Source organism: Nuphar pumila, chromosome 3 (assembly GCF_984573655.1).
Source record: "Nuphar pumila chromosome 3, dmNupPumi1.hap1.1, whole genome shotgun sequence".
NCBI classification, from domain to species: domain Eukaryota; kingdom Viridiplantae; phylum Streptophyta; class Magnoliopsida; order Nymphaeales; family Nymphaeaceae; genus Nuphar; species Nuphar pumila.
In genome coordinates this window covers 143,651,196-143,673,246 of record NC_143251.1, presented here as the reverse complement: position 1 = coordinate 143,673,246, position 22,051 = coordinate 143,651,196, and the positions used below count along the sequence as shown (strand labels likewise).

Genomic DNA, 22,051 nt, shown 5'->3' with positions numbered 1-22,051 from the left:
GGGATTCCTCATAAATCGATCAAACTGCCAAAAAAACACTGGAAGGGCAGAAAACCCCATTTAGCATGTTGCACCTACCCATTTCTCTCATATTATGATGAATAAATAATTGGATCCAAATCCAGTGACAACTCTCTTCATTTGACTTTAAATTCAAATTCATTACCAATTAAGCTGGCCCTATTAATCCCTGCTTCATACCAAAAAAGTATAAGTTATTATTAATACATAATTTTTCTCTACTGTTTCATTAGAAATCTTCCGATTAAAATTCCTCCTTTTTTTCAAACAAGCTCCTCCATCAGCTGGTCACTTTCTTCTTTCTCACCTTTAATTTAAAAATATAAATACAATATAAAAATTTGTTAAATTAAAAACTGTTTTATTGTGTTAATATTATAACAAAAGCATCCATATTTGTTTATGAGAGCTCCGCCTTCTTAGTTAGGGGTAGGGATGGCAGTGGACTGGGGGAAAGTGGGGCCCCGCCTCGCCCCGTTTGGACCGGGGATGAAGGCAGGGACGAAGGTTAAAATTCATCCCCGTCCGGTGGTGGAGGCAGGGATGGACATGCACTTTTCCCCTCCCCGCCCCGTTCCCGCCCCAACCCCGCCCCGACCACTTTTCCCCGCAATATCCCCGCCCTGCCCCGCCTCATCCCCGTTTGAACCGGGGATGGAGGATAAAATCCATTCCCCGCCGAGGATGGAGGCGGGGGTGGAGGATAAAATCTTGAGGCGGGGCGGGGGTGGAGACCTTGTCCCCCGCCCCACCCCACCCCACCCCTAGTTAGGGGTGACTGCCTTTTATTTTTTGATAATTAGAAAGAAAAACCCTAATCACTGACCGCACATTGACTGGCCTCCGGTTGGTAAAACCAATGTCGTCAGTAAAGATATCGGCCCTGAATCTTTTGGCGAGCGATTCAGGTTTATTGGCTGATACCGATTCTCAAGTGAATCGTTTTGAATCAGCAAAAAAATAATTAAAACATATTTCTTGTCAATCAGAACGTGCCACATGTTAAAACCATTAAAATAATAATAAAAATTAATTTTAAGTATTTTTTTATATTTATTAAAAATAGCCGACACATCTATTTGCTGCCGATACCATATCTATGGGTCAATACTGACAACATTGGGTAAAACCCTTGAGGTCCTCCCTACCTTCGGGATTTGAATCTTTTAAGTAAAATCTAAATGTAGATTTGGGTTGAATCCATACATGTTCAATGGGATCACTTTTGAATTCGGGTCTGATTCATATCTATATTTTAAGTCGGATCTAAAATTGATTCAAATTAAAATCCTAACCAAATGCATTTTTTACATGTAAATAGCTTGTTTTGTTGTATTTTTTTTTAGATCCAGTATTACCCCAGATATTTTAGATTCCGATTAAATCTAACCTCCTTGGATCTGATTCAAATCTGGATCTACTGTTTGCGTTTTAGATTCTGATCTGAAAGGATTCGACCCGTTTGCACCCCTAATCAGAACGGAAAAAAGATTGGGGTTCGGACCTCTCTTGTATCCGACCCAAACACCTCATTTCGGAAAAGAGAGTGGTGGGTCTGCCGGTCAATCAAGCGTCATTCAGGCAACGATAACGGACGTTAAAAAAAACTTGAATGAAAAATATAAGTATTTCATTTTTTATAAATACGGCAGGTTTAGCGGGAGTTGCCGCGGTCAGATCCTCTCTCTCTCTCTCTCTCTCTCTCTCTCTCTCTCTCTCTGCGATTGCTGGTCTCTGCAAGAGAGGGAGGAAGCAATGGCGATGTCGAGGGCGAGATCCGGCCTCGCATACCCGGAAAGATTCTACGCGGCGGCCGCCTACGCTGGATTCGGTGGAGGATCTCAGGGCTCCGGCAAGCCCGCTGCAATTTCCCGCTTCCAGAACGACGTCGCCCTCTTGCTCTATGGACTCCACCAGCAAGTAAGAAAAATCCGATCGATTCGCTCTATTTCAACAGATTTATCGACAATTGCTCCCCGATCTGTGGTTTTCTTCATCGAATCTGCGCAGGAATTCCTTTCATTGTCGATTTCTTTAGGTTTGTGGTGAATTAGTCGGATCTCTAGGGTTTACAAAGCTTTTCTGGGCGTTTCTTGAGGGAATTGGTTGAGATCTTGGTACTGTGGATTTGATACGGGAGAGATCTGATGGAAATGTTGAAACTCGGAGTCTTTCTCTTTGAATTTTTGTAGCGTTTTGGTGCCGGATATGCTTTTGGATTCCCAGATTCGGATCTCGCGCTGATTTTAGTTTTTTTTAACGTTGTGCATGATTAGAAATGTGGAATTGAGTTCCAGAGTTTTTTGTCATTGTAGGCTACCGTCGGACCGTGCACAATCCCTAAGCCTAAGGGGTGGAATCCTGTTGAGAGCAGCAAATGGACGAGGTTAGTTTATGCAATGGTCTCTGTATGTATAAAATTGAGTTTCTGGTCTGATATGCCTGTGGGTTTGCATGATCTTCAGTGCCTGTGGGCGTTTCTTGAAATGCATTATGTGATGATTTAGATGTGCTTAAGTGTTGATTTCAATTAGCAATGAAACAATTACGTTCTGGTAACTGGTAGAATTGTAACGAAATCGAGGTTAGTTTTTTTTTCCTTTCCTCTATTTGTGTTTTGTTTTCGTTTGCCATGATGCGATGATGTGAGGCATGATGAGTTGCTATTTAACGGTCAGAAACTGATGGGACTGGTACCTAGCTGAGAGAGGATAGAAACATGATGAGAATCATATGCCATATGATAGAAAGGAGACTCCATAGTGTGCAGGTTAAGGATTAGGCGTGAAACATAACCCAATCTTACTTGTTACTTTACCTGAATGTTGTTTTAAAGTTTTGATGATCAAGAATTCTTCTTCCCATCTCTCTTCTTTCGATTTGGTGCAGATTTAGCATGTGACCTCTACCTCTTGGCTCTCTAAACCATTCATGAGTCTCACAAGAGAATCTAACAAAATTGATAACCTTGAAACAGGAATCTACAAGTGAACATTTCTTGCAATGGCCACTGTGGTAGTTTTTATTGCATATCTTAGCATTCTTGCCAGTTTGCCTTGACCACCCAAAATTTCTGTCACGTACGCTCTCTTGGCCATAAGATTGCGTGCATGTTTGTGTGACTTCAAGTTCCTAATATGCGATTAGAAGTTACCTAGTCAAGAATCAAGACCTTAATTGATATAAACAGCATCATGCTAATGACTAATTATACTAAGAAAAACAACACTTATCAAGTATCCAAAAAAAATGAGTCAAGAGTCGGTTCATGAAAAGGACATAGAGGAAATCATGGACACCATTTTGTTTGTGTCTCACACATGTTTTCACTGTGCCCAGGAAGTGTTTTGACATAGCTGGTGTTCGTGCCATAGTTGTATATGCATGTACATGTAACATAGATGGAGAACCTTGGCAGCATGACACTCCACTTGTTTTGATAGGATTAGGTTTCATCTTGCACTCAAAAGGAGTCCTCATTCATCTGCCTTTAACTAGGCACAAATCCCCGATCATCAAACCCAACTGACGCTGAATCTTTCTGTCGAGGAGTTGAAAAGTCCAAGGTTACCATATCAAATGGCTTTCTTGCAATCTACTCTCAATATGAAGGGTTACCTGACTGAAAATGGAGTCAATTAGTTCATGGGTCAAAATAATGCTACAAGAAATTCCCTGCCTTGGATAGGTGTGCTTGTGATTTTGAGTTAATATGCACATTATAACTTTGTCATGGAGTCTTTGACTTTGAGATGATTTGTACATTGAGGCAAGGTAAGACAAAATGAAAATGGAATTAAGAGATGTCCGGGATGCTGTTTTCCATTAGGGACTTAGGATGAGTACCAATAGGGATTTGTTAAGTTCTTTCCGGATAAATTTGCTGAAATTCCAAAATGCATTAGCATTTGTCTTAAAGACCTCCATGTTTTCCTGCATTTTAGGGTAGTTATAAGATGAAGATAATATTCTTCTTGCGTTTTAAAAAGTTAAAAAATGGTTTTGTTTGTCTCAGACACTATGAGCTTCAAATGAATTTCTCATATAATTTGGTGCATATTGTTCTCTAAATTTAATGCAATATTTTAGTAAATTTCTGTGCATGATCTCAGCAGTTCCATTTCACAAAATTTACCAACTTAAGGAACACTCGTCCAATCTTTCATCATATTTTTTTTCTGGATAAATATGTATCTTTAATGCTTAAAAATGTGAGTTGATTTCTCCTGAAAATTGATCTTTGGCAAGGAAGCATTATTTTTATGCCTGAAATCTCAACACCTTTACCTTGATGTGGGGTTGGTATTTGTAAATAAGCACATCATGTTCAATTAGATTTTGTAAATTCTTTTCTGCATTAGGTGTTATTAACTTTGGCAAACCACTATGACTTGGTTACAATTTAGAAATTTTTTTATTGCATTGAGTTGAATCTTGTTTGGTTGTTTCTTTTATTTTTTCTTAACATCTATTTCTGGATTTTTCTGTGAACTTTCATGTGGAAATTTACTGCTGATCCTTCACAAGGATTGTCTGCTAAGGGCTTTTCTTGTTGTTCTTATGTACACAGATGCAAATGTATATATGCATGTATCTTTTGGTAGTTATGGTATCATCATTCCTACTATTCTTGTTATGTTCTTTTGAGTATTTATTAAGAAAACTACATTTTCATTACAGCTGGCATGGACTTGGAAACATGGCACAAACTGAAGCCATGCGCCTCTTTGTAAAAATTTTGGAGGTGGTTATTATTAACAATTCAATCATTTTTACATATTATCTTTTGTTTTCAACAGCTGTTGATAATACAATTTGTTTCCTTCTAGGAAGAAGAGCCAGCTTGGTATTCAAGGGTTCCTGAATTTGTTGTTGAGCCTGTTGTGGATGTGGAAATGAATGTGAGTTTTGAACACTTATGCCAATTTTTGTAAATTGCCACAGCTGCTACAGTGCTACTCAAGCAAATACATTCTTGAATTTCATGTGCTCATTTAATTCTCAAGTGCTCATTCCATCATTATCTCATTATCTTCCTACAAAGAGAAAAGCATCTTATGGTCATTAAGGTTGAGTGTTGTCATCATTTGACCTTGTGATTTGTTCTTTTGTGGCCCTTGTGTATTATGAGTTGCATGTTTGCACTCATGTTTCTTTGTTTACAACGTAACATGTTACATTTGGTTTTGTGGAGAAATAAGAAAAGATCATATTTTGTATCATCTCCACTGGTGTCATGCATAAAGTGATTGTCATCGTTAACCACCAATCCATCTTCAACTCCTTATCCCTCATTTCTAGTGTTCTAGAGCCCCACTGGAGTAGAGATTAGTTGACCGGACAGCCATTTGGTACCTGATGAGTGATGAACAATTTCTTTGGGTCAGTAACACTCTCATAGAAACATTTACAGCACATTTGAGTTTGTGAACCCTTGTCAATAACTCCTAGATCCAGTGGTCATCTTTTTTGGATGGGACATCCTTTGTTTGGATGTTCCCGTCATGTCCTTACGGTTTTTTTTGCACATCTTTTGGCTTAAGGGGTACAATTAGAAAAGTTTTTCATGGATTTCTAATTTGCCTTGTGTTAGTGTTAAAACCTAAGTCACAGGGACTCGGCTAAAAGGTCAACGCAACCGCGTCGACATGCCCCGACACGGGTGCGGACACGGACACGAGGCGGACATGGTCAACTAAGTGTCGGACTCAGTCAATGCACCAGGGCCAACTCCATCCACATTTTGGACTCGGTCAACTTTGACAGAGTCTATTTTTGTCCATTTATTAAAATTAATTTGGACTCGGGTCCGGACCCAACCCGGATCCAAGACGGTATTGGGGTTGGATCCTATATATATAGCTGTGTCCCCGTGTCCAAAATTTTTGAAATTGCTCCGCACCCGTACCCGTACCCGCACCCATGTGACATAGGTTAAAACGTATGTAAGGTCATGGGAAACATGCTTCATTGGACTGTTAATATTAGTGAAGGACACAATGACCCCAAATAATACCACAGATGGCTGACTGCTAATATTACTCATTGGACTGTCACTAATGTTATTCTTGTTTTCACTATTGTTCCTTTTTCTCTTTCTTTCAGTATACTGATGAAGGTTTCTTTTTGTTAAGTGCTGCTTGGACTGAGCAGTCCTCGGAACTCCGAACTTATACATTTTTTATTGTATCCTTGGCTTATGCTTTTCCATTGTGGGTTGGGTAGCTCATCTTGACATGTGGGATATAGTTTTTTTTCCTTCTTCTTTGGGCTTAAAAATCTCTAAAACACCCATAAAATCTGTTTCTTCTCTATGTTGGAAATTATTGATATAGCGATCAATTGCAGTCCTGGGAACTTATCTTTTTTTATTGCATCCTTAGCTTATGCTTGTTTTCACTAATTTCCATTGTGGGGTGAGTTAGCTCATCTCTTGACATGTGGGATACAGTACTTTGTTTCTTTTTCTTTGAGCTTAGTGGTCTTTAAAACACCCATAAATCTGTTTCTTCTCTACGTTGGAAATTATTGATATAGTGATCAAGTATAGAAATTTGAGCTTATCACAATTTGTGGGTTTTGTCAACTTCTCTGTTGGATGCTTCTTTTTGTTGCCTTTTGTTGATCTTTCTGTTGCGGATATCTGCAGAATCCGACAGCAGAGCCAGTCACATCAGATAAGAACTCTTTTGAAGAGCCAAAGACCATTCCTGCTGAAAATGGGGGTCTAGTGACAGAAGATAAAGATGTTGTTTCAGAAGTATTAGGATCAGTTGGTGTTTATGACAAATGGGTTGCACCCTCAATATCTGGTCCACTCCCAAAAGCTCGATATGAGGTCTGAACTCTAATGTAGTGAGATGATGTTAGCTTACAGTTATACCTTTATTATATTCTATATATATGTTTTTGCACTAATTCATATGTCTTGATCTTGATCTTGATCTTGATCATTTTCAGCATGGAGCTGCTATAGTCCAAGAGAAAATGTACATTTTTGGTGGAAATCACAATGGGCGTTATCTTAATGATCTTCAGGTATCCCTACCATAGTGATCTGTTGGGTATTACATCATTCAGAATTTAGTGTGATCAGCAGCCTTCACATGTTACATGCTTGAAATCTATGTTTAAAGGATTTGGCTACTGATTGAAGTAATTTCCATTTGATTTTTAAGTTTTCACGTATTAGTGAAACATTAATGAAGTTTGGCAACCAATACCTTTTTTAGTAATCATTAGAAAGTGCTATAGCCTATAACGGACAGTGTTATGAAGTTATGAAATGCCGTATGGCTATAACATCATGCATTTATTTTCCATCTCCATTACTGTCTATTCGAAAACTTGTCATTGTTCTTCTGTTTTGTGGCCATTTAGGGCTTATAGTGTTCATGTGCAAAGTTCATATGGGGCAATGACAGGTTCTGAACTTGAAAACGTTTACATGGTCAAAACTTGAGCCTAAGATGGCAACAGAATCTCAAGGATCTCCATCCTCAGTGCCCTTAGCTCCTTGTGCAGGTCACACTCTGGTAAGTTTTAGTAGGAGTAATTCTTTCCTGGGTCCTTATTCTCTTGATATTCAGGTAACGTAGTAACTTTTTTGGTTTGGAATGATTAATATTTTACTTCTTTTCCCCTGTAGATAGCGTGGGGGAATAAACTTCTTTCTGTAGCTGGGCATACTAAAGATCCTTCTGAAACTGTGACAGGTACAAGTCCACCCATGTTTATGTATTTCCTTTATATATGCTTCCAGTAACTTCTGCTCATCTTTGATTTTTATTTTTCATGGCAGTGAAGGAATTTGACTTGCAAACTTGTACCTGGTCGTTCTTGAAGACATACGGGAAGCCTCCGGTATGTAAAATGCAAGTTTGAACACACCATTAAATATTTTCATTTGATTGGCTATATTATTGAGGACTTACCTAAGGAACTAATTGATTATGTAAATGTATTGTTATTTGCATTCCGTTTAGAAGATGCAATGAATATGTCCTCTATGCTGAAGTTGGTTTCTTAATGGTCTTTCCTTTGGTCCTCCAGATGTGAAAAAACTGCCACATAGCAAATTGTTCGACTGAAATTCTTTAGAAATTGTTTGCATTGTAAAGCCAAATTTTCTTTTACATGACCTGTTCAATGCTTTCTTTTATATCCCTGGTCAACTCTTTCACTAAGTAAGAGGAGTTTCACTTGCTCTGCAATGTAAAAGGTGTTCTATTGCTCTGACAACTTATCATGGATTTTTAACATATTACACACCTTTTAAAATAAAGAATGTTGTTCTATATTCTCTTCTTCCAAACAATTTTTGTTTACTATTTCCTTTTCTAACATTCTGTATCTTCCACTCAGGTTTCCCGTGGAGGTCAATCTGTTACCCTTGTAGGATCAAGTTTAGTCATGTTTGGTGGCGAGGATCATAAGAGGTCTCTTTTAAATGATCTCCACGTTCTTGATCTAGAAACAATGACCTGGGACGAAATAGATGCTGTGTAAGTTGGTTCTCGGGGCTTATTTAGACTCTAGATTGCTTTTGTCAACATCTGAACAGTGCAGATGCCTTGTCGATACAGATGTGATCTACATGGTTTGTTTAGTAGGTATCGGCTTTTGGATTGTCTGATTACAACACATAAGCAGGTTTTTGAAGGGCTTCAAAAATCAATGTCCCACAATATACCACATTTTCATGACTCAAAAAATTGTGTCCTTTTTATTGAAAAAATATGATCCAAGAAGCCGTTTCTAGCAAATGGACTGTGCTGGTATTGTAGTTGTATTTTTGTAAAATTATATAACAAAATGCATTTAATGTGTTTTATGTTTTCAAACCAAGTGTAAGTAATTTGAAATTCTATGATTCTTTATTTTGTAGGGGTGTACCTCCTTCACCAAGGTCAGATCATGCTGCTGCTGTACATGCAGAGCGTTACTTATTAATATTTGGTGGTGGATCACATGCCACATGCTTCAATGATTTGCATGTTCTTGACCTACAGAGTGTACGAGGCATTTCAATGATTATTTCTGATTCATATTAAAGAAATTTAGCCAGAAATACTTATTGGTACTGGTTTCATTGCAGATGGAATGGTCAAGACCAACATTACAGGGAACCATCCCAACTCCCAGAGCTGCGCATGCAGGTGTAACTGTAGGAGAAAACTGGTTTATTGTTGGTGGAGGAGATAATCAGAGTGGTGTGTCTTCAAACTTTAGACATTTAATATTTATTGTAGTCATGCTATTCTTTCTTAATACTTCTATTTTCCACATGCACACCTTCATGTGCTAAAGAGCTACCTGAAATACATGGTACTGCCTCTTTTTAGTTGGCATAACCAGTTGGTGAAAACCCTAAAATGACTTTTACTTGGTGAAACTGTTTATATCAGCTATCACTTTTAGACATTAGAAATGCCTTTATTGAATTTTACAATGAGAAACTGTTCCTGGGCAGTGGCGTTTTGATAGATATCATGTGAAGTGAGTTGCAATTACATGAACTGCTTCTATAAGATTTATGTACATTTCTTTCCCAGAAACAAAGTTAAATTGGTGTCCATAAATGAATGATGATGCGAAAATTTCCAACACCATGTGTGTGTGTGTGTGTGTGTGAGAGAGAGAGAGAGAGAGTACCTCCTTGGAAATCCCATTTAGCTGGAAGGAAAATTATAGTTTCGAAAGTCTTTCTGGAAACCTTGGTTCAATAGTTTCTGAAATCAATTCTCCTACCACCCTTGAAAGGGAAACTGTGAGGAATAGGGGACTACCAGCACTGCTTTCCAAGTAGATTGTAGGTACCAATAATTGTAGCAAATACTAACCCATATATTTATATATAGAGAGAGAGATGTGTAATTTCCAGACCATTTATCTCCCAGACCATCTCAGACCCTTTTAAAAAACGTACTTGCATGTGTTTTTTGCTTAATCCAAACATTTAGATGTATTTATCGTTACTTATTCACTAAAAACCATGCTTTGGATTGAATCAATTCAACAAGAATTCTTGATTTGTAGTTGATAAAGTTTTTGGGGTAATATGAACTATTGATTTTTTTTTGTTGAGGTAAAAACACATCTAAACATGAAAAATGTTTAAACTAATACAATGGTACTGGAAGATACATCTCTCTCTCTCTCTCTCTCTCTCTCTCTCTCTCTCTCTCTCTATATATATATATATATATATATATATATATATATATATATATATAGTCAAAAGCACTGACTAGTCCGCCTAGGCGTAAGTAAAACACCTAGGCTTTGCAATTCCTAGGTGGATACCTATGGTACCGAGACACGCCATTTCGGTCGGCGTACCCGTGTCAACACGGGGGCAGGTAACGGACACGCCATTTGTGTCATATTCATTTTCAGTATATAATATATATTTTAGATATAGCATATATATTTATATTATATTCAGTTTATTTTGTATTTATGTGATATTTAATATATATAGCCATGTTCCCATACCCACATTTTTTGGAATTGCCGTGTTGTACCCTCTTTATCCGTACCCATACCCGTACTCAGGTGACATAGGTGCGTACCTTAAAAGGTACCAATTTTGCCTACTAGGCACCGACTAGGGCACCTAGTCAGTGACTAAGCTGCCTCGCCTAGGCGCAAGGGCAGTTTAGTCATTTATTATTGTTATTATTTCTGGATGGGGTTAGTTCTAAATGATTATGTTTTTTATATGTGTGTGTTAATTTGTTTTTGATGAAATTTTCTGTTAAAGGCTGAAAGTGAGATATATGTGTGGTTTTTGTTTGCATATATTTGTTTGTTTTTGTAAATTTTTCTATAAACGCTTGAAAGCATGTTTTTAGTATTACTGATTATGTACTATGTTATTTATATGTATGTGTTACCATGCTTCTATGTTTTTTTTTTTTTTGTAAAAGGCAAAAAGTATGTGTATATATACTCATTATTCTATGAATAAAATATGTGTGTGTGTTACAATCAATTTTTCTGTGAAAGGCTGAAAGCATGTTTTGTTGATTATACTGAATATGTTATGAATAATTGAATAGTTTTGTAAATTTATCTATAAAAGCTTGAAAGTACGTTTTTAGTATTATTGATTATGTACTATGTTATTTATATATGTATGTGTTACTGTGCTTCTATGATTTTTGTTTTGAAAGACGAAAAGTGTGTTTATATATATATATATATATATATATATATATATATATATATATATTCTGATTATTCTATGAATAAATATGTGCGTGTGTGTTACAATCAATTTTTTTGTAAAAGGCCGAAAACATGTTTTGTTGATTATAATGAATATGTTATGAATAATTGAATTTATATATTATTTATATACATATATATATATATATATTTTTATATTCTGGTTATATATTTTGTGAAAGCATGTGTAATTGTGTACTTTATGATAAAAACATCTTATTACCCAAAGAATTAAACATATTATATATATATATATTATTTTTAATTAAGGTACTGTCTAGTTCGACTAGTCCCGCCTAGTGCTTTTAGGGGTGTACCGACTAGGCACCGCCTAGCGCTTTTAGGGGTGTACCACCGCCTAGCGCTTTTGACTACATACACGTGCACACACTGCTTTTACTTGGTCCACCCTTAGTTATGAACCACAAGGCCATGGGGGTATTGTGAAAAGGTCTACAAAGAGAATACTTATACAAGCACCAATACCTCACAAGAGATGTGCACAAAGGCACTCAAATAAGACTTCAACAAATATGCACAAAGGCATAAAATAACACAAATATACACAATGGCATGTAAAGAATGTCTATATTCGAAAAGAGAGGGAGCTTGAGCTCTCAAGCATACAAGAATACAAGGGGAAGTCCCCTATTTATAATACACAAAAGGAACCACTTGGAGGGGCTCCAATGTGGTCGTTGAAGCCCCTCCAACGGTCACATTTGTGACCGTTGGAGGGGCCCAACGACTACATTGGCCCCCCCAAAGTGGGTACAAAAAGGACAAAAAGAAAAAGAAAAGGAAAAAGAAAAATAAATGTAAAAATACAACCATATTTCAATTGAAATATGTGTAAAAGGTAAAATGATAAAAATACCCTTTATCAGGTTTTATAAAGAGTGATATAAATATATCTATATATGTATATATACATAGAGATACGTATACATATATGTAGGACATATATGTATATGTATCTCCTATATATATAGATATATATATAATACATTGAGTACATTTTAACACCCCCCCCCCCTTATACTTAGGGAGTGATGACCGTAAGTTTGCCAAGGAAAAAATTAAATCTAGGAGAGCAGAGCACCTTGGTGAAGAAGTCCGCCAATTGATACTCGGATGTCACGTATGGAAGATCAATGACCTTTTTCAGGTATTCTTCTCTAACATAGTGGCAGTCCATTTCAATATGCTTCGTGCGTTCATGAAAGGTGTGATTTTTGGCAATGTATATTGCGCTCGTGTTGTCACAACACAACTTTGTTGGTTCTTGAATGTAAACTCCTATATCTTTTAGCAAACATCGAATCCAAACTATTTCCATGGTTGTGGATGTCATGACACAATATTCGGCTTCAGTAGAGGATAAAGACACCTTTTATTGTTTCTTGCATCTCCAAGAGACTAATGATTCTCCTAAGAAAATACAGAAACCAGTGGTGGAGTGACGGTTATTAGGGTCACCTCCCTAATCAGAGTTAGTATGTGCAATTAAATTTAATTCAGAGGATGAGGAAAGCAAGACTCCCTTATTTACCGTTTCCTTTATATATTTGATGATGCGAAGAACGTCACCCATATGAACGGTTGTAGGGGGCATGCTGGAATTGACTGGCAATATGAACTGCGTGAGATATATCGGGTCTGGTGATGCTGAGATACACCAATGAACCAACCAGTTGTCTGTAAGGAGTGGGATTATCTAGAGGAATTCCGTCATCAATTTTCAACTTTGCCCAACTACTTTTGGTGTTTCACAAATTTTGTCATCAGAAATACCTGACTGGTCAATGATCTCACAAGCAAGTTTAGTTTGGGATGGGAAGTATCCCCTATGAGAAAAGACAGCTTCAATGCCTAAGGAATATGTCAGAAAACCTAAATTTAACATCTCAAATTTTTCTGTCAAGGCATGCTTAATTCTTTTTATTCCCTTGACATCATTACCTGTAATTAACATATCATCAACATACAAAAACAAGATTACAATTCCTGCATCAGATTTCTTTACAAACAGGGCAGTGTTAGTATAACATGATATAAAACCATTTTCTGTCATTAAGTTGTTAAAACAATAATACCAAGCTTTGGGAGCTTGTTTTAAGTCATAAAGAACTTTTCGTAAGCGAAGAACTTTTCTATTAGGAGAATTCATTTCAGGGGGAGCATCCAGGTAAACTTCTTCATTTAAATTCCCAATTTAAAAATGCATTTTTAACATCCATTTGGTATATGTTTCATTTTTTAATCGACGCAATGATTATAAGGCACCTAACTATAACCATACATGCAACAGGAGCAAAAGTTTCATCGTAGTCTACCCCATATTTTTTACCATAACCCTTAGCGATAAGACGAGCTTTATATCGTTAAAGAGTCCCATCACTCTTGGTTTTAACCTTAAAAACCCATCTACACCCTATAATTTTCTTACCTTTGGGAAGATCTTGAAATTCCCATGTTTTAGCATTTCTAAGAGCCTTAATTTCATTTTCCATAGCTACTATCCATTCATCTTTCTTCTTGACTTCAAAAATTTTTGGTTCTATGTAAGAGTGATTGATACTAAGGCAGGCTCTATGTTTGGGAGAAAAGGAGTCATAGGATATGAATCTAGAGGGGGGTTTCCTATTTCTCTCTGTTCTTTGCGAACTTTCACTACTTAATGTAGTTGTTTCATTATATTTTTCTATAGCACTTTTAAAACTGTTTTTATCTCTATGTGTATAGGTGATAGGTTCTTTGTTTGTTCTATCATCAATCTCTTGATAGATTGTTATCTTCCTCTGCTTCATTATCGCTAAGATTATTTTGTATGGTCTCATCATCACTAATGTCATCATTTCTAGACAATAGGTCGAATAGGAAATAATAATCTATACTTTCCTCATGAGAATCATTTCTTTTAAAACCACTAACATTTTCTAGAAAATTTATATTTCTAGATACATATAATTTGTCATTCTTAATATCATAGCATTAAAACCCTTTTTGAGTTTCGGAGTATCCAAGAAAAACACATGGAATGGCTTTAGGTGAGAGTTTATCATTCTTATCTGTAAGAACAGAACACTTGCACCTAAAAACCCTTAATCTACTATAATCAGGGTCTCTTTTATACAAAATTTCAAAAGGTAAAACCTTATTTAAATTTTTGGATGGGAGACGATTTATGAGATAGACGAACGCAAGAGCTGCCTCAGCCCAAAATCTTTTTGGAATGTTTTATGAAATAAGTAGGGTTCTGGATGTCTCAATGATGTTCTTATGTTTTCTTTCGGCCAAACCATTTTGTTGAGGTGTTTTGGGGCAAGATTTTTTATAGATTATTCCATGTTCCTCAAGACAACTCTTAAATTCATTTGAGAGATATTCTCCCCCAGAATCAGTTCTAAAAATTTCTAATTTTTCGTTGAATTGTTTTTTAATCATCATATGGTAGGGGTTTTGAATGTTGCAAAAACCTCGTGTTTATGTTTGAGAAAGTATATCCAAGAATATCTAGAATAATCATCCACAAAGATCACATAATATGCAAACCCTCCTTCTGAGATAACGGGTGCCGGTTCCCAAACATCTGAATGGACAAGTTCAAATGGTTTTGTAGTAAATATAGATCTTTGATAAAAACGCAAACTTCTCATTTTTCTAAGAATGCAATCATTACAATTGAAATCATTTTTACATAGATGTTTAGAAAAAGGTAAATAAGAGATCTTGGTGACATTGGGATGTCCAAGTCTTTTGTGCCACACGTTAATGTCTTTATGTTGCACAACATTACAAAAAGGATTCTTTGGAATACGAAGAAAGTCCACATAGTATAGATCTCCCTTCCTAGAGCCTTCCCCAATCAACTTTCCGGACTAGTGATCCTGTATCCAACATTTAGTAGATGAGAATTTTATATCACATCCATGGTCCGAGAGTTGAGAGATCGAAAGAAAATTTAAATTCAATTTAGGTATAAATCTTATTTTAGGAATAAAAAAACCTTGTTCTTCAAAATTTTTTATTCCTTTGATTTCAAGAGAAGTACCATCCGCAGTTGAAACAAAAGTAGGAGATGAATTTTTTAAATATTTGAAAAGAGAAAAAATATTTGGAGACATATGAAAAGAGGCACCCGAATCCAAAAGCCAAGAAGTCTTACCGGGAAGAGAGAAGGTGGATGTAGCCGCTCTGAAAATTGCCCCCTTGAGAAGTGGTTGAAGTGCTTCCACAATTTGATGCAATGATAGAGCTTCATTTGAAGAAGATGAACTTTCTTCCTTTTAGGGTTGAGATGTGGTAGTCATAGCTAGCAACTTCTTCTATTTTGGGCAAACCGGTTTGATGTGGCCCGGTTCCTTACAAAAATGGCACACAATCTTGCTATAGTCTCTTTTACCTCCTTGACTACTTGATCCTTGATTTTGATTTTTGAAATGGGGAGGTTTGTAGGTTCTTAAGTTCTCCGGTCTTGAGACGACATTCACACCATCACTTTCTTCTTAATTTGAAGGAGTTGCAAAGACACTTGGATTGTTTTTGCTTATATCCATACGGGTCTCTTCCCCACTTAGTTTCGTAATAACATCCTCAAGTGAAGGGGAAGTAAAAGAGGAAAGAAGAGAGGATCATATTTGCTCGAATTCGGGTCTAAGCCCATTTAAAAAGTTAAAAAAGCGATCATCCTCCAATTGCTTATGTCTAAGTTCGATGGCTTTACCAGTCCACCTAGGTTCAAGCATGGCAAGTTCATCCCAAATGGATGACAATTCCACAACATATTTTCTAATAGACATCTCATTTTGTTGAAGAGTCAAGGCTCTTTTTTGAAGATAATATTTGTGAGACAAATCTTTTGATGTATACATTTTTTCAAGATATTCCCACGCTTGAGAAGCCTTTTTGAATTTAATGATGTTGGCATTGATCCTCGTCTCTAAGGATGAGAAAATCCATGATAGGATTTTAAAATTTCTCATCTCTCATTCCTCATGCTTCTTAGAGTATTCTTCGTGAGCCTTATCTCTTTCTTCACCTTCAAGAATTTTGATTTTACCTTTTTCTATCAAGGTGATCTTATGCTTTGGTTCCAGAATCGAACATTGGACATAACCCCAAAGCCTTTTTCCTTTGATACGGGCCTCCATGTTTCCGGCCCAAACATGATAGTTGGAGCAAGTTTGAAGCCAAGAGAAAAGAAAGAACAAAGTACGTATTACAATAAATTTTTTTATCTTACTTGGTGGAATACACTTCTAAAATATTGAATGAAGAGAAGACTCCACGCCAATCACCCAAAAGTTGAAGGCACGTTTTTTGAGGCACCCAATAGCGTGAATAGCCACACGATCTTCTTTCTTCAAACCAAGCTCTGATACCATGTAAAAAGGTCTACAAAGAGACAATACATATACAAGCACCAATACCTTACAAGAGATGTGCACAAAGGCACTCAAATAACACTTGAACAAATATGCACAAAGGCATAAAATAACACAAATATGCACAATGGCATGTAAAGAATCTCTATATTCGAAAAGAGAGGAAGCTTGAGCTCTCAAGAATACAAGGGGAAGTCCCCTATTTATAATACACAAAAGGAACCACTTGGAGGGGCTCCAATGTGGTCGTTGGAGCCCCTCAAACGGTCACATTTGTGACTGTTGGAGGGGCCCAACGACTACATTGGGCCCCCCAAAGTGGGTACAAAAAGGACAAAAAGAAAAATAAAAAGAAATGTAAAAAATACAACCATATTTCAATTGAAATATGTGTAAAAGGTAAAATGACAAAAATACCCTTTATCAGGTTTTACAAGGAGTGATATAAATATATCTATACAACAACAACAACAACAACAACAACAACTACGCCTTCATCCCAAAACAATTGGGGTCAGCGATATGAACCAAAAAAGAAATTCATTTTGGGTCTTCCACATGAATCCTTTTCCTCCAATCATTTCTATCCAACGCCATGTCCTCGGTGAGGTTCAAAGCATTCATATCCTTTCCTATCATCTCCATCCAAGTCTTCCTAGGCCTACCCCGACCTCTTTTAACTAATATATTTTCCCATTTCTCCAACCTTCTAACTGGAGCATCATTAGGCCTTCGCCGAATATGTCCAAACCACCGTAAACGATTCTCTCGCATCTTATTTTCAATGGGTGCAACACCTACCTTCTTACGTATCTCTTCGTTCCGAATCTTATCTTTTATTGTATTTCCACACATCCATCTAAGCATCCGCATCTCAGCTACACTCATTTTTTGAATATGATGTCTCTTGGCAGCCCAACATTCCGTACCATAAAGTAAAGCGAGTCTAATAGTCGTCCTATAAAACTTTCCCTTCAACCGCAATGGCATTCTACGATCGCACAACACTCCAGTAGCACTTTTCCATTTCATCCACCCAACCTTTATCCTATGATTTACATCTCCATCAATTTCTCCATACTTTTGAATGATGGATCCCAAATATTTGAAATAATCATTCACCGGTATATCTTGCTCACCAAGCTTCACTACACTCCCATCACTACTTCGTTGCTTACTAAACCGACATTCCATATATACGTATCTCTATGTATATGTATATATACATAGAGATACGTATACATATATGTATATGTATCTCCTATATATATAAATATATATAATACATTGAGTACATTTTAACAGGTATATCATTGCTTTTAACATTAAGCATTCTCTCCCAAACAGGCCAGCATTAGGGATGGCAGTGGACCGGGGCGGGTGCGGGGGACAAGCTCTTCACCCCCGCCCCGTCTCAAACTTTTGCCTTCCATCCCCGGTCCATCCTTGAAGCGGGTTTTCATTTTCACCTCCATCCTCGGTTCATTCCCCGTTTCATATCCTTCATCCCTGCCCCTAATGAGGCGGGTTCGGACAAATCCCCGTTTTTCTCTGATACATGATTAGAATAGTCCTTTAGAGCCATCAGAGGAAGGAGAGAGGAGAGAATGAGACTCATTTTTAGGGTTAGGAGGTAAGAACTTAAGGTTATATATATATATATATATATATATATATATATATATATATATATATAAGATTTAAATATTCTTTTATAATATAATAAATATATATTAGTAATTACATTAACGGGGATCAGGGGATCAGGTGGGCGGGGGCAAGAGTAAGTCCATCCCTGCCTCCATCCCTCCACAGGTTTTAATTTTCACCTCCATCTCCACCCCAAATGGGGTGGGGTCCGACGGATCCCCATTTTCCCCCGGTTCACTGCCATCCCTGGCCAGCATCCGTGCTTTGCTGATGTCAGCTTGTCCCTACAGGGGAATTAGTCGGTTTAAAGGGGCCTAAATACCCTTCGCTGCTATCTTCTGAGATGGTTGCTTGAGTTGTACCACATATTGGACCAACTAGAAAATGTGGCATAATATGGAAATTTTTTGAAGGTTTTGATATTAGACCTTTTGTAAAATGTTTGTTGTACCTTCACAACTTTGGCTTCTATAAGTTGGCATGCACCTGGTACGGTTAGGCATATGCTCATTCCAAATTGGAGATGCATATTCTTTGGTGGGTGCACCTGTGATTGTTTTATAATGCTACGTATGAGTGGTTATGACTTGTGAGTACTACATGTAGTAGTTATTAATACAAGGTAGAGTTTAATGGGGTAATCTGTATGCTTCCATAAACATAGTAACAGGATGTACGTTTTGTACAGACCTAGAGCTGTGGATGCACCAAAAGCATATTCAAACACTAGTCTCTAAATCTGAGCGAGTTCATTTCTCTCTCTCTCTCTGCATTGACACATTGATCTTTTGGGTGGGTAATTTTGCAGGGGTCTCAGAAACTGTTGTTTTAAACATGTCTACGCTCACATGGTCTGTTGTGACCACAGTCGAAGGACGTGTTCCCCTCGCAAGTGAGGTAATCTCATTCCCCTCGATTGATGCGATCTATTTTGTGTAGCATTATCTTTGTAGTAAAAGGGACGTGAAACCAGTGAAAAATGTGTTCATATATTGTTAATGTCAGACTAACATATCTTGTAATAATAAATACTTGCCCTCACTTTTTTTTAATGGTTTGCACATATTGTGTTCCTGCCACTTTCCAAATATTTTTAACTTTAAAAGGTGACAGTTACACACTAAAATTGAGTCTTTGGCAAAATATTTTACATGAATCAAGGTTTCCCTGTTCTGATCATGCTCAATGTGAAGAGGTTGAGTTTCAGGAAATTACTCGACTGTTTCCCTCAACCACGGCTAACAATACCAGAAACACACAATCTTCAATTTGCAAATAAGCAAAATCCCTAATGTTTTTCATGAAAACATGGAACACCATCCCTGTGATTCATCTGATCCCCAAGGATTTATTGTTTTTCTAGATCTTCCTGATAGCAGTGACAACTTTCTTTCATGCAGATTGCTATTCATCACCTGTTGCTTGATGCCAATATGCAAATTTCATGATGTTGCAGGGATTGAGTTTGGTTCTGAGCTCTTATAATGGGGAAGATATTCTTGTTTCATTTGGTGGATACAATGGGCGTTACAGCAATGAGGTAAAATATGCTAATAATATTCCTCCTCTAATAGCAAGCCTACTCAAGGACATTTAATATGCATCTGGTCTTTGTTCTGTTTAGGTTCACGTTCTTAAACCAAGCCATAAGTCAACGTTACCATCAAAGATTGATGCATCGGCAACAGATAGTGTTGCCCCTCTGCTTCACGCAACAAATGCAACAAGAGATGTAGAGTCTGAGTTTGAAACTACTCAAGATGGAAAAATACGAGAGATTGTCATGGACAATGCTGAACTAGATGCTCTGGTAATAAGATGCTCTTATATCATACTTTTCCTTCTTTTTCAGTTGGATGAGATCTATCATATGAATCATACTGGGATTGCTTTCAAATGTCAATTCTGCATCAGCTGAAGCTTGTTAATGCTTATAGAACATTATTAGTGAGGAAACCGGAGAGCGGCTTATTGCGTCTCTCAAGTCTGAGAAGGAAAGTCTAGAGGCAGCCCTAGCCAAGGAGCAGTTGTTGACCCTCCAGCTGAAGCACGACATAACAGAAGCTGAGGCACGTAATACAGAACTTACCAAGGCAAGATTCTTATTCTCTCGAGTTATATGAATTAAACATGGCCATTTGAATGTGGGAACCTCATTCTGGTATGCATTATGCAGGAGCTCCAATCTGTTCGTAGTCAGCTTGCTGCTGAACAGTCGAGATGTTTCAAGCTTGAGGTTTGTGCTTGCCATATTTAGATCTTTTTCCCGATTATAATGCATCTAATGGTAGTTGCTTTAGATATAAGCAAAGAGTCCCATGTATATCTAAAATGTAATCGGTATAAATAGCAAATCTGAATAAGCATGTGAAAACACATATTACCTTGAATGTGTTTTGAGTGTTTTTTGAAAGACATGCCACAAGATATTAGATATCAGTAAACAAATCATTTCTCAATTTTAATCTAAAAGGTTCCAATTCTCCTCAACTGAAAATGAGGATTCAGTTATGATAGTTCAGAATATTAAAAATCTTTGGTGTTTTGGTTCCTATATTCAGCATCTTCCAGCTATCTGCCCACTATTCATATCTTTTGTGGTTTCAATTTGATCAAGTGTGACAGTACTCCTTTGGTTTCTGCCTTCAGTCACTGACTTCATAATTCCTATTGTGAAAATGCCTATGATGGAAGATTCTCTGTCAACTTACTTGTACATGTCCCCAACAGACCCAAAAAGAATGAATTTGGTCTTGTTGATTTCAGAGCTGATTTCCATTGTATAATGAGTTATAATATTATGCAAGTGCTGGTTTTGATGATGCGCGCTAAATGTGTGCTTAGATTCTCATATGATGTAACAACACCAACCTCCACCAAAGTTGAAATGTTTTCACCTGATTCCCTAGAAAATAAGAAAATATTAGCCAATAGGTTTCTCGAAAGATCATTTCTTATGGATTTTTTCAGGCATTATTCATTAGAAGGGCTTCATCTTTCTGTCTTGCTATTGAAAATTGGTTTCCTGTCTGTGTAATATCTTTACCTTGAATGTCATGCATGTATTGCTAATCTTCCAAAACTAATGATCATTGTTGGAAACTTTGGGCCTTCTAGATTTCAATAATCCAAGATAACTGTAGACATCTGAAATTTGTGTTTTGCTATAAATTTTTATATTCGATTGGGATTTATAATAACAGTTATAGCAGAGGAAGTCATCTGCTAAAGGTTTAGAAAAGTCCCTGAATGCAAGTATACTAAAAACCTATTTGGGTTGAACAGGTTGATGTTGCCGAGTTACGGCAAAAGCTACAATCTATGGAAACATTACAGAAGGAAGTAGAACTGCTTCGTAGGCAGAAAGTTGCATCTGAACAGGCTGCGTTGAGTGCAAAACAGAGGCAGAGCTCCGGAGGGGTGTGGGGATGGCTTGCAGGAACTCCACCTGACCAAAAGACGGATGCTTGATCAATTATCCAGCCACGTATCATATATATATATATATATATATATACATACATACGTTTCTGTATCCATTTTAGATTTTTAGCTTTTTACAGGAAAAAGGCAATAAGAGCCCAAGCCCCTTTTTTCCTCTTTTTCTTCAGTTAATTACCATGAAGCTTTTGGCCATATAATTGATTGTATTTTCCAGTACAGGAAGTAAGTAATCCTAAAGATATCTAATTTCTTGATTATTGAATTGTTTCAGGTTATATATGAGATGAACCCAAATGATTTTTTTTTAGTGAAATGAG

The 22,051-nt window shown here is 37.0% G+C and overlaps 1 protein-coding gene across 4 annotated transcripts; it reads left to right on the top strand.

The window, feature by feature from the left end:
- The first annotated feature begins 1,677 nt into the window (after window positions 1-1,677).
- LOC149844219 (acyl-CoA-binding domain-containing protein 6-like) lies at window positions 1,678-22,039 on the top strand. Of its 4 annotated transcripts, none has more exons than XR_016430961.1 (18): window positions 1,678-1,941; window positions 2,337-2,407; window positions 4,702-4,765; window positions 4,851-4,922; window positions 6,671-6,859; window positions 6,982-7,059; window positions 7,446-7,556; window positions 7,670-7,736; window positions 7,823-7,884; window positions 8,386-8,525; window positions 8,909-9,035; window positions 9,119-9,233; window positions 19,099-19,187; window positions 19,747-19,830; window positions 19,915-20,100; window positions 20,205-20,383; window positions 20,467-20,526; window positions 21,576-22,039. XR_016430961.1 is itself a non-coding variant. In XM_090000415.1 (18 exons), exons 1-18 carry the CDS (start codon window positions 1,777-1,779, stop codon window positions 21,759-21,761), a joined length of 2,022 nt encoding a protein of 673 aa, XP_089856541.1. In that variant the 5' UTR covers window positions 1,678-1,776; the 3' UTR covers window positions 21,762-22,039. The 4 variants fall into 4 exon arrangements, 3 of the variants coding, with proteins under 3 accessions (XP_089856541.1, XP_089856544.1, XP_089856545.1); XM_090000415.1 differs by having other exon boundaries at window positions 20,228-20,383; XM_090000418.1 differs by having other exon boundaries at window positions 1,714-1,941; window positions 7,485-7,556; window positions 20,228-20,383.
- The last annotated feature ends 12 nt before the right edge of the window (window positions 22,040-22,051 follow it).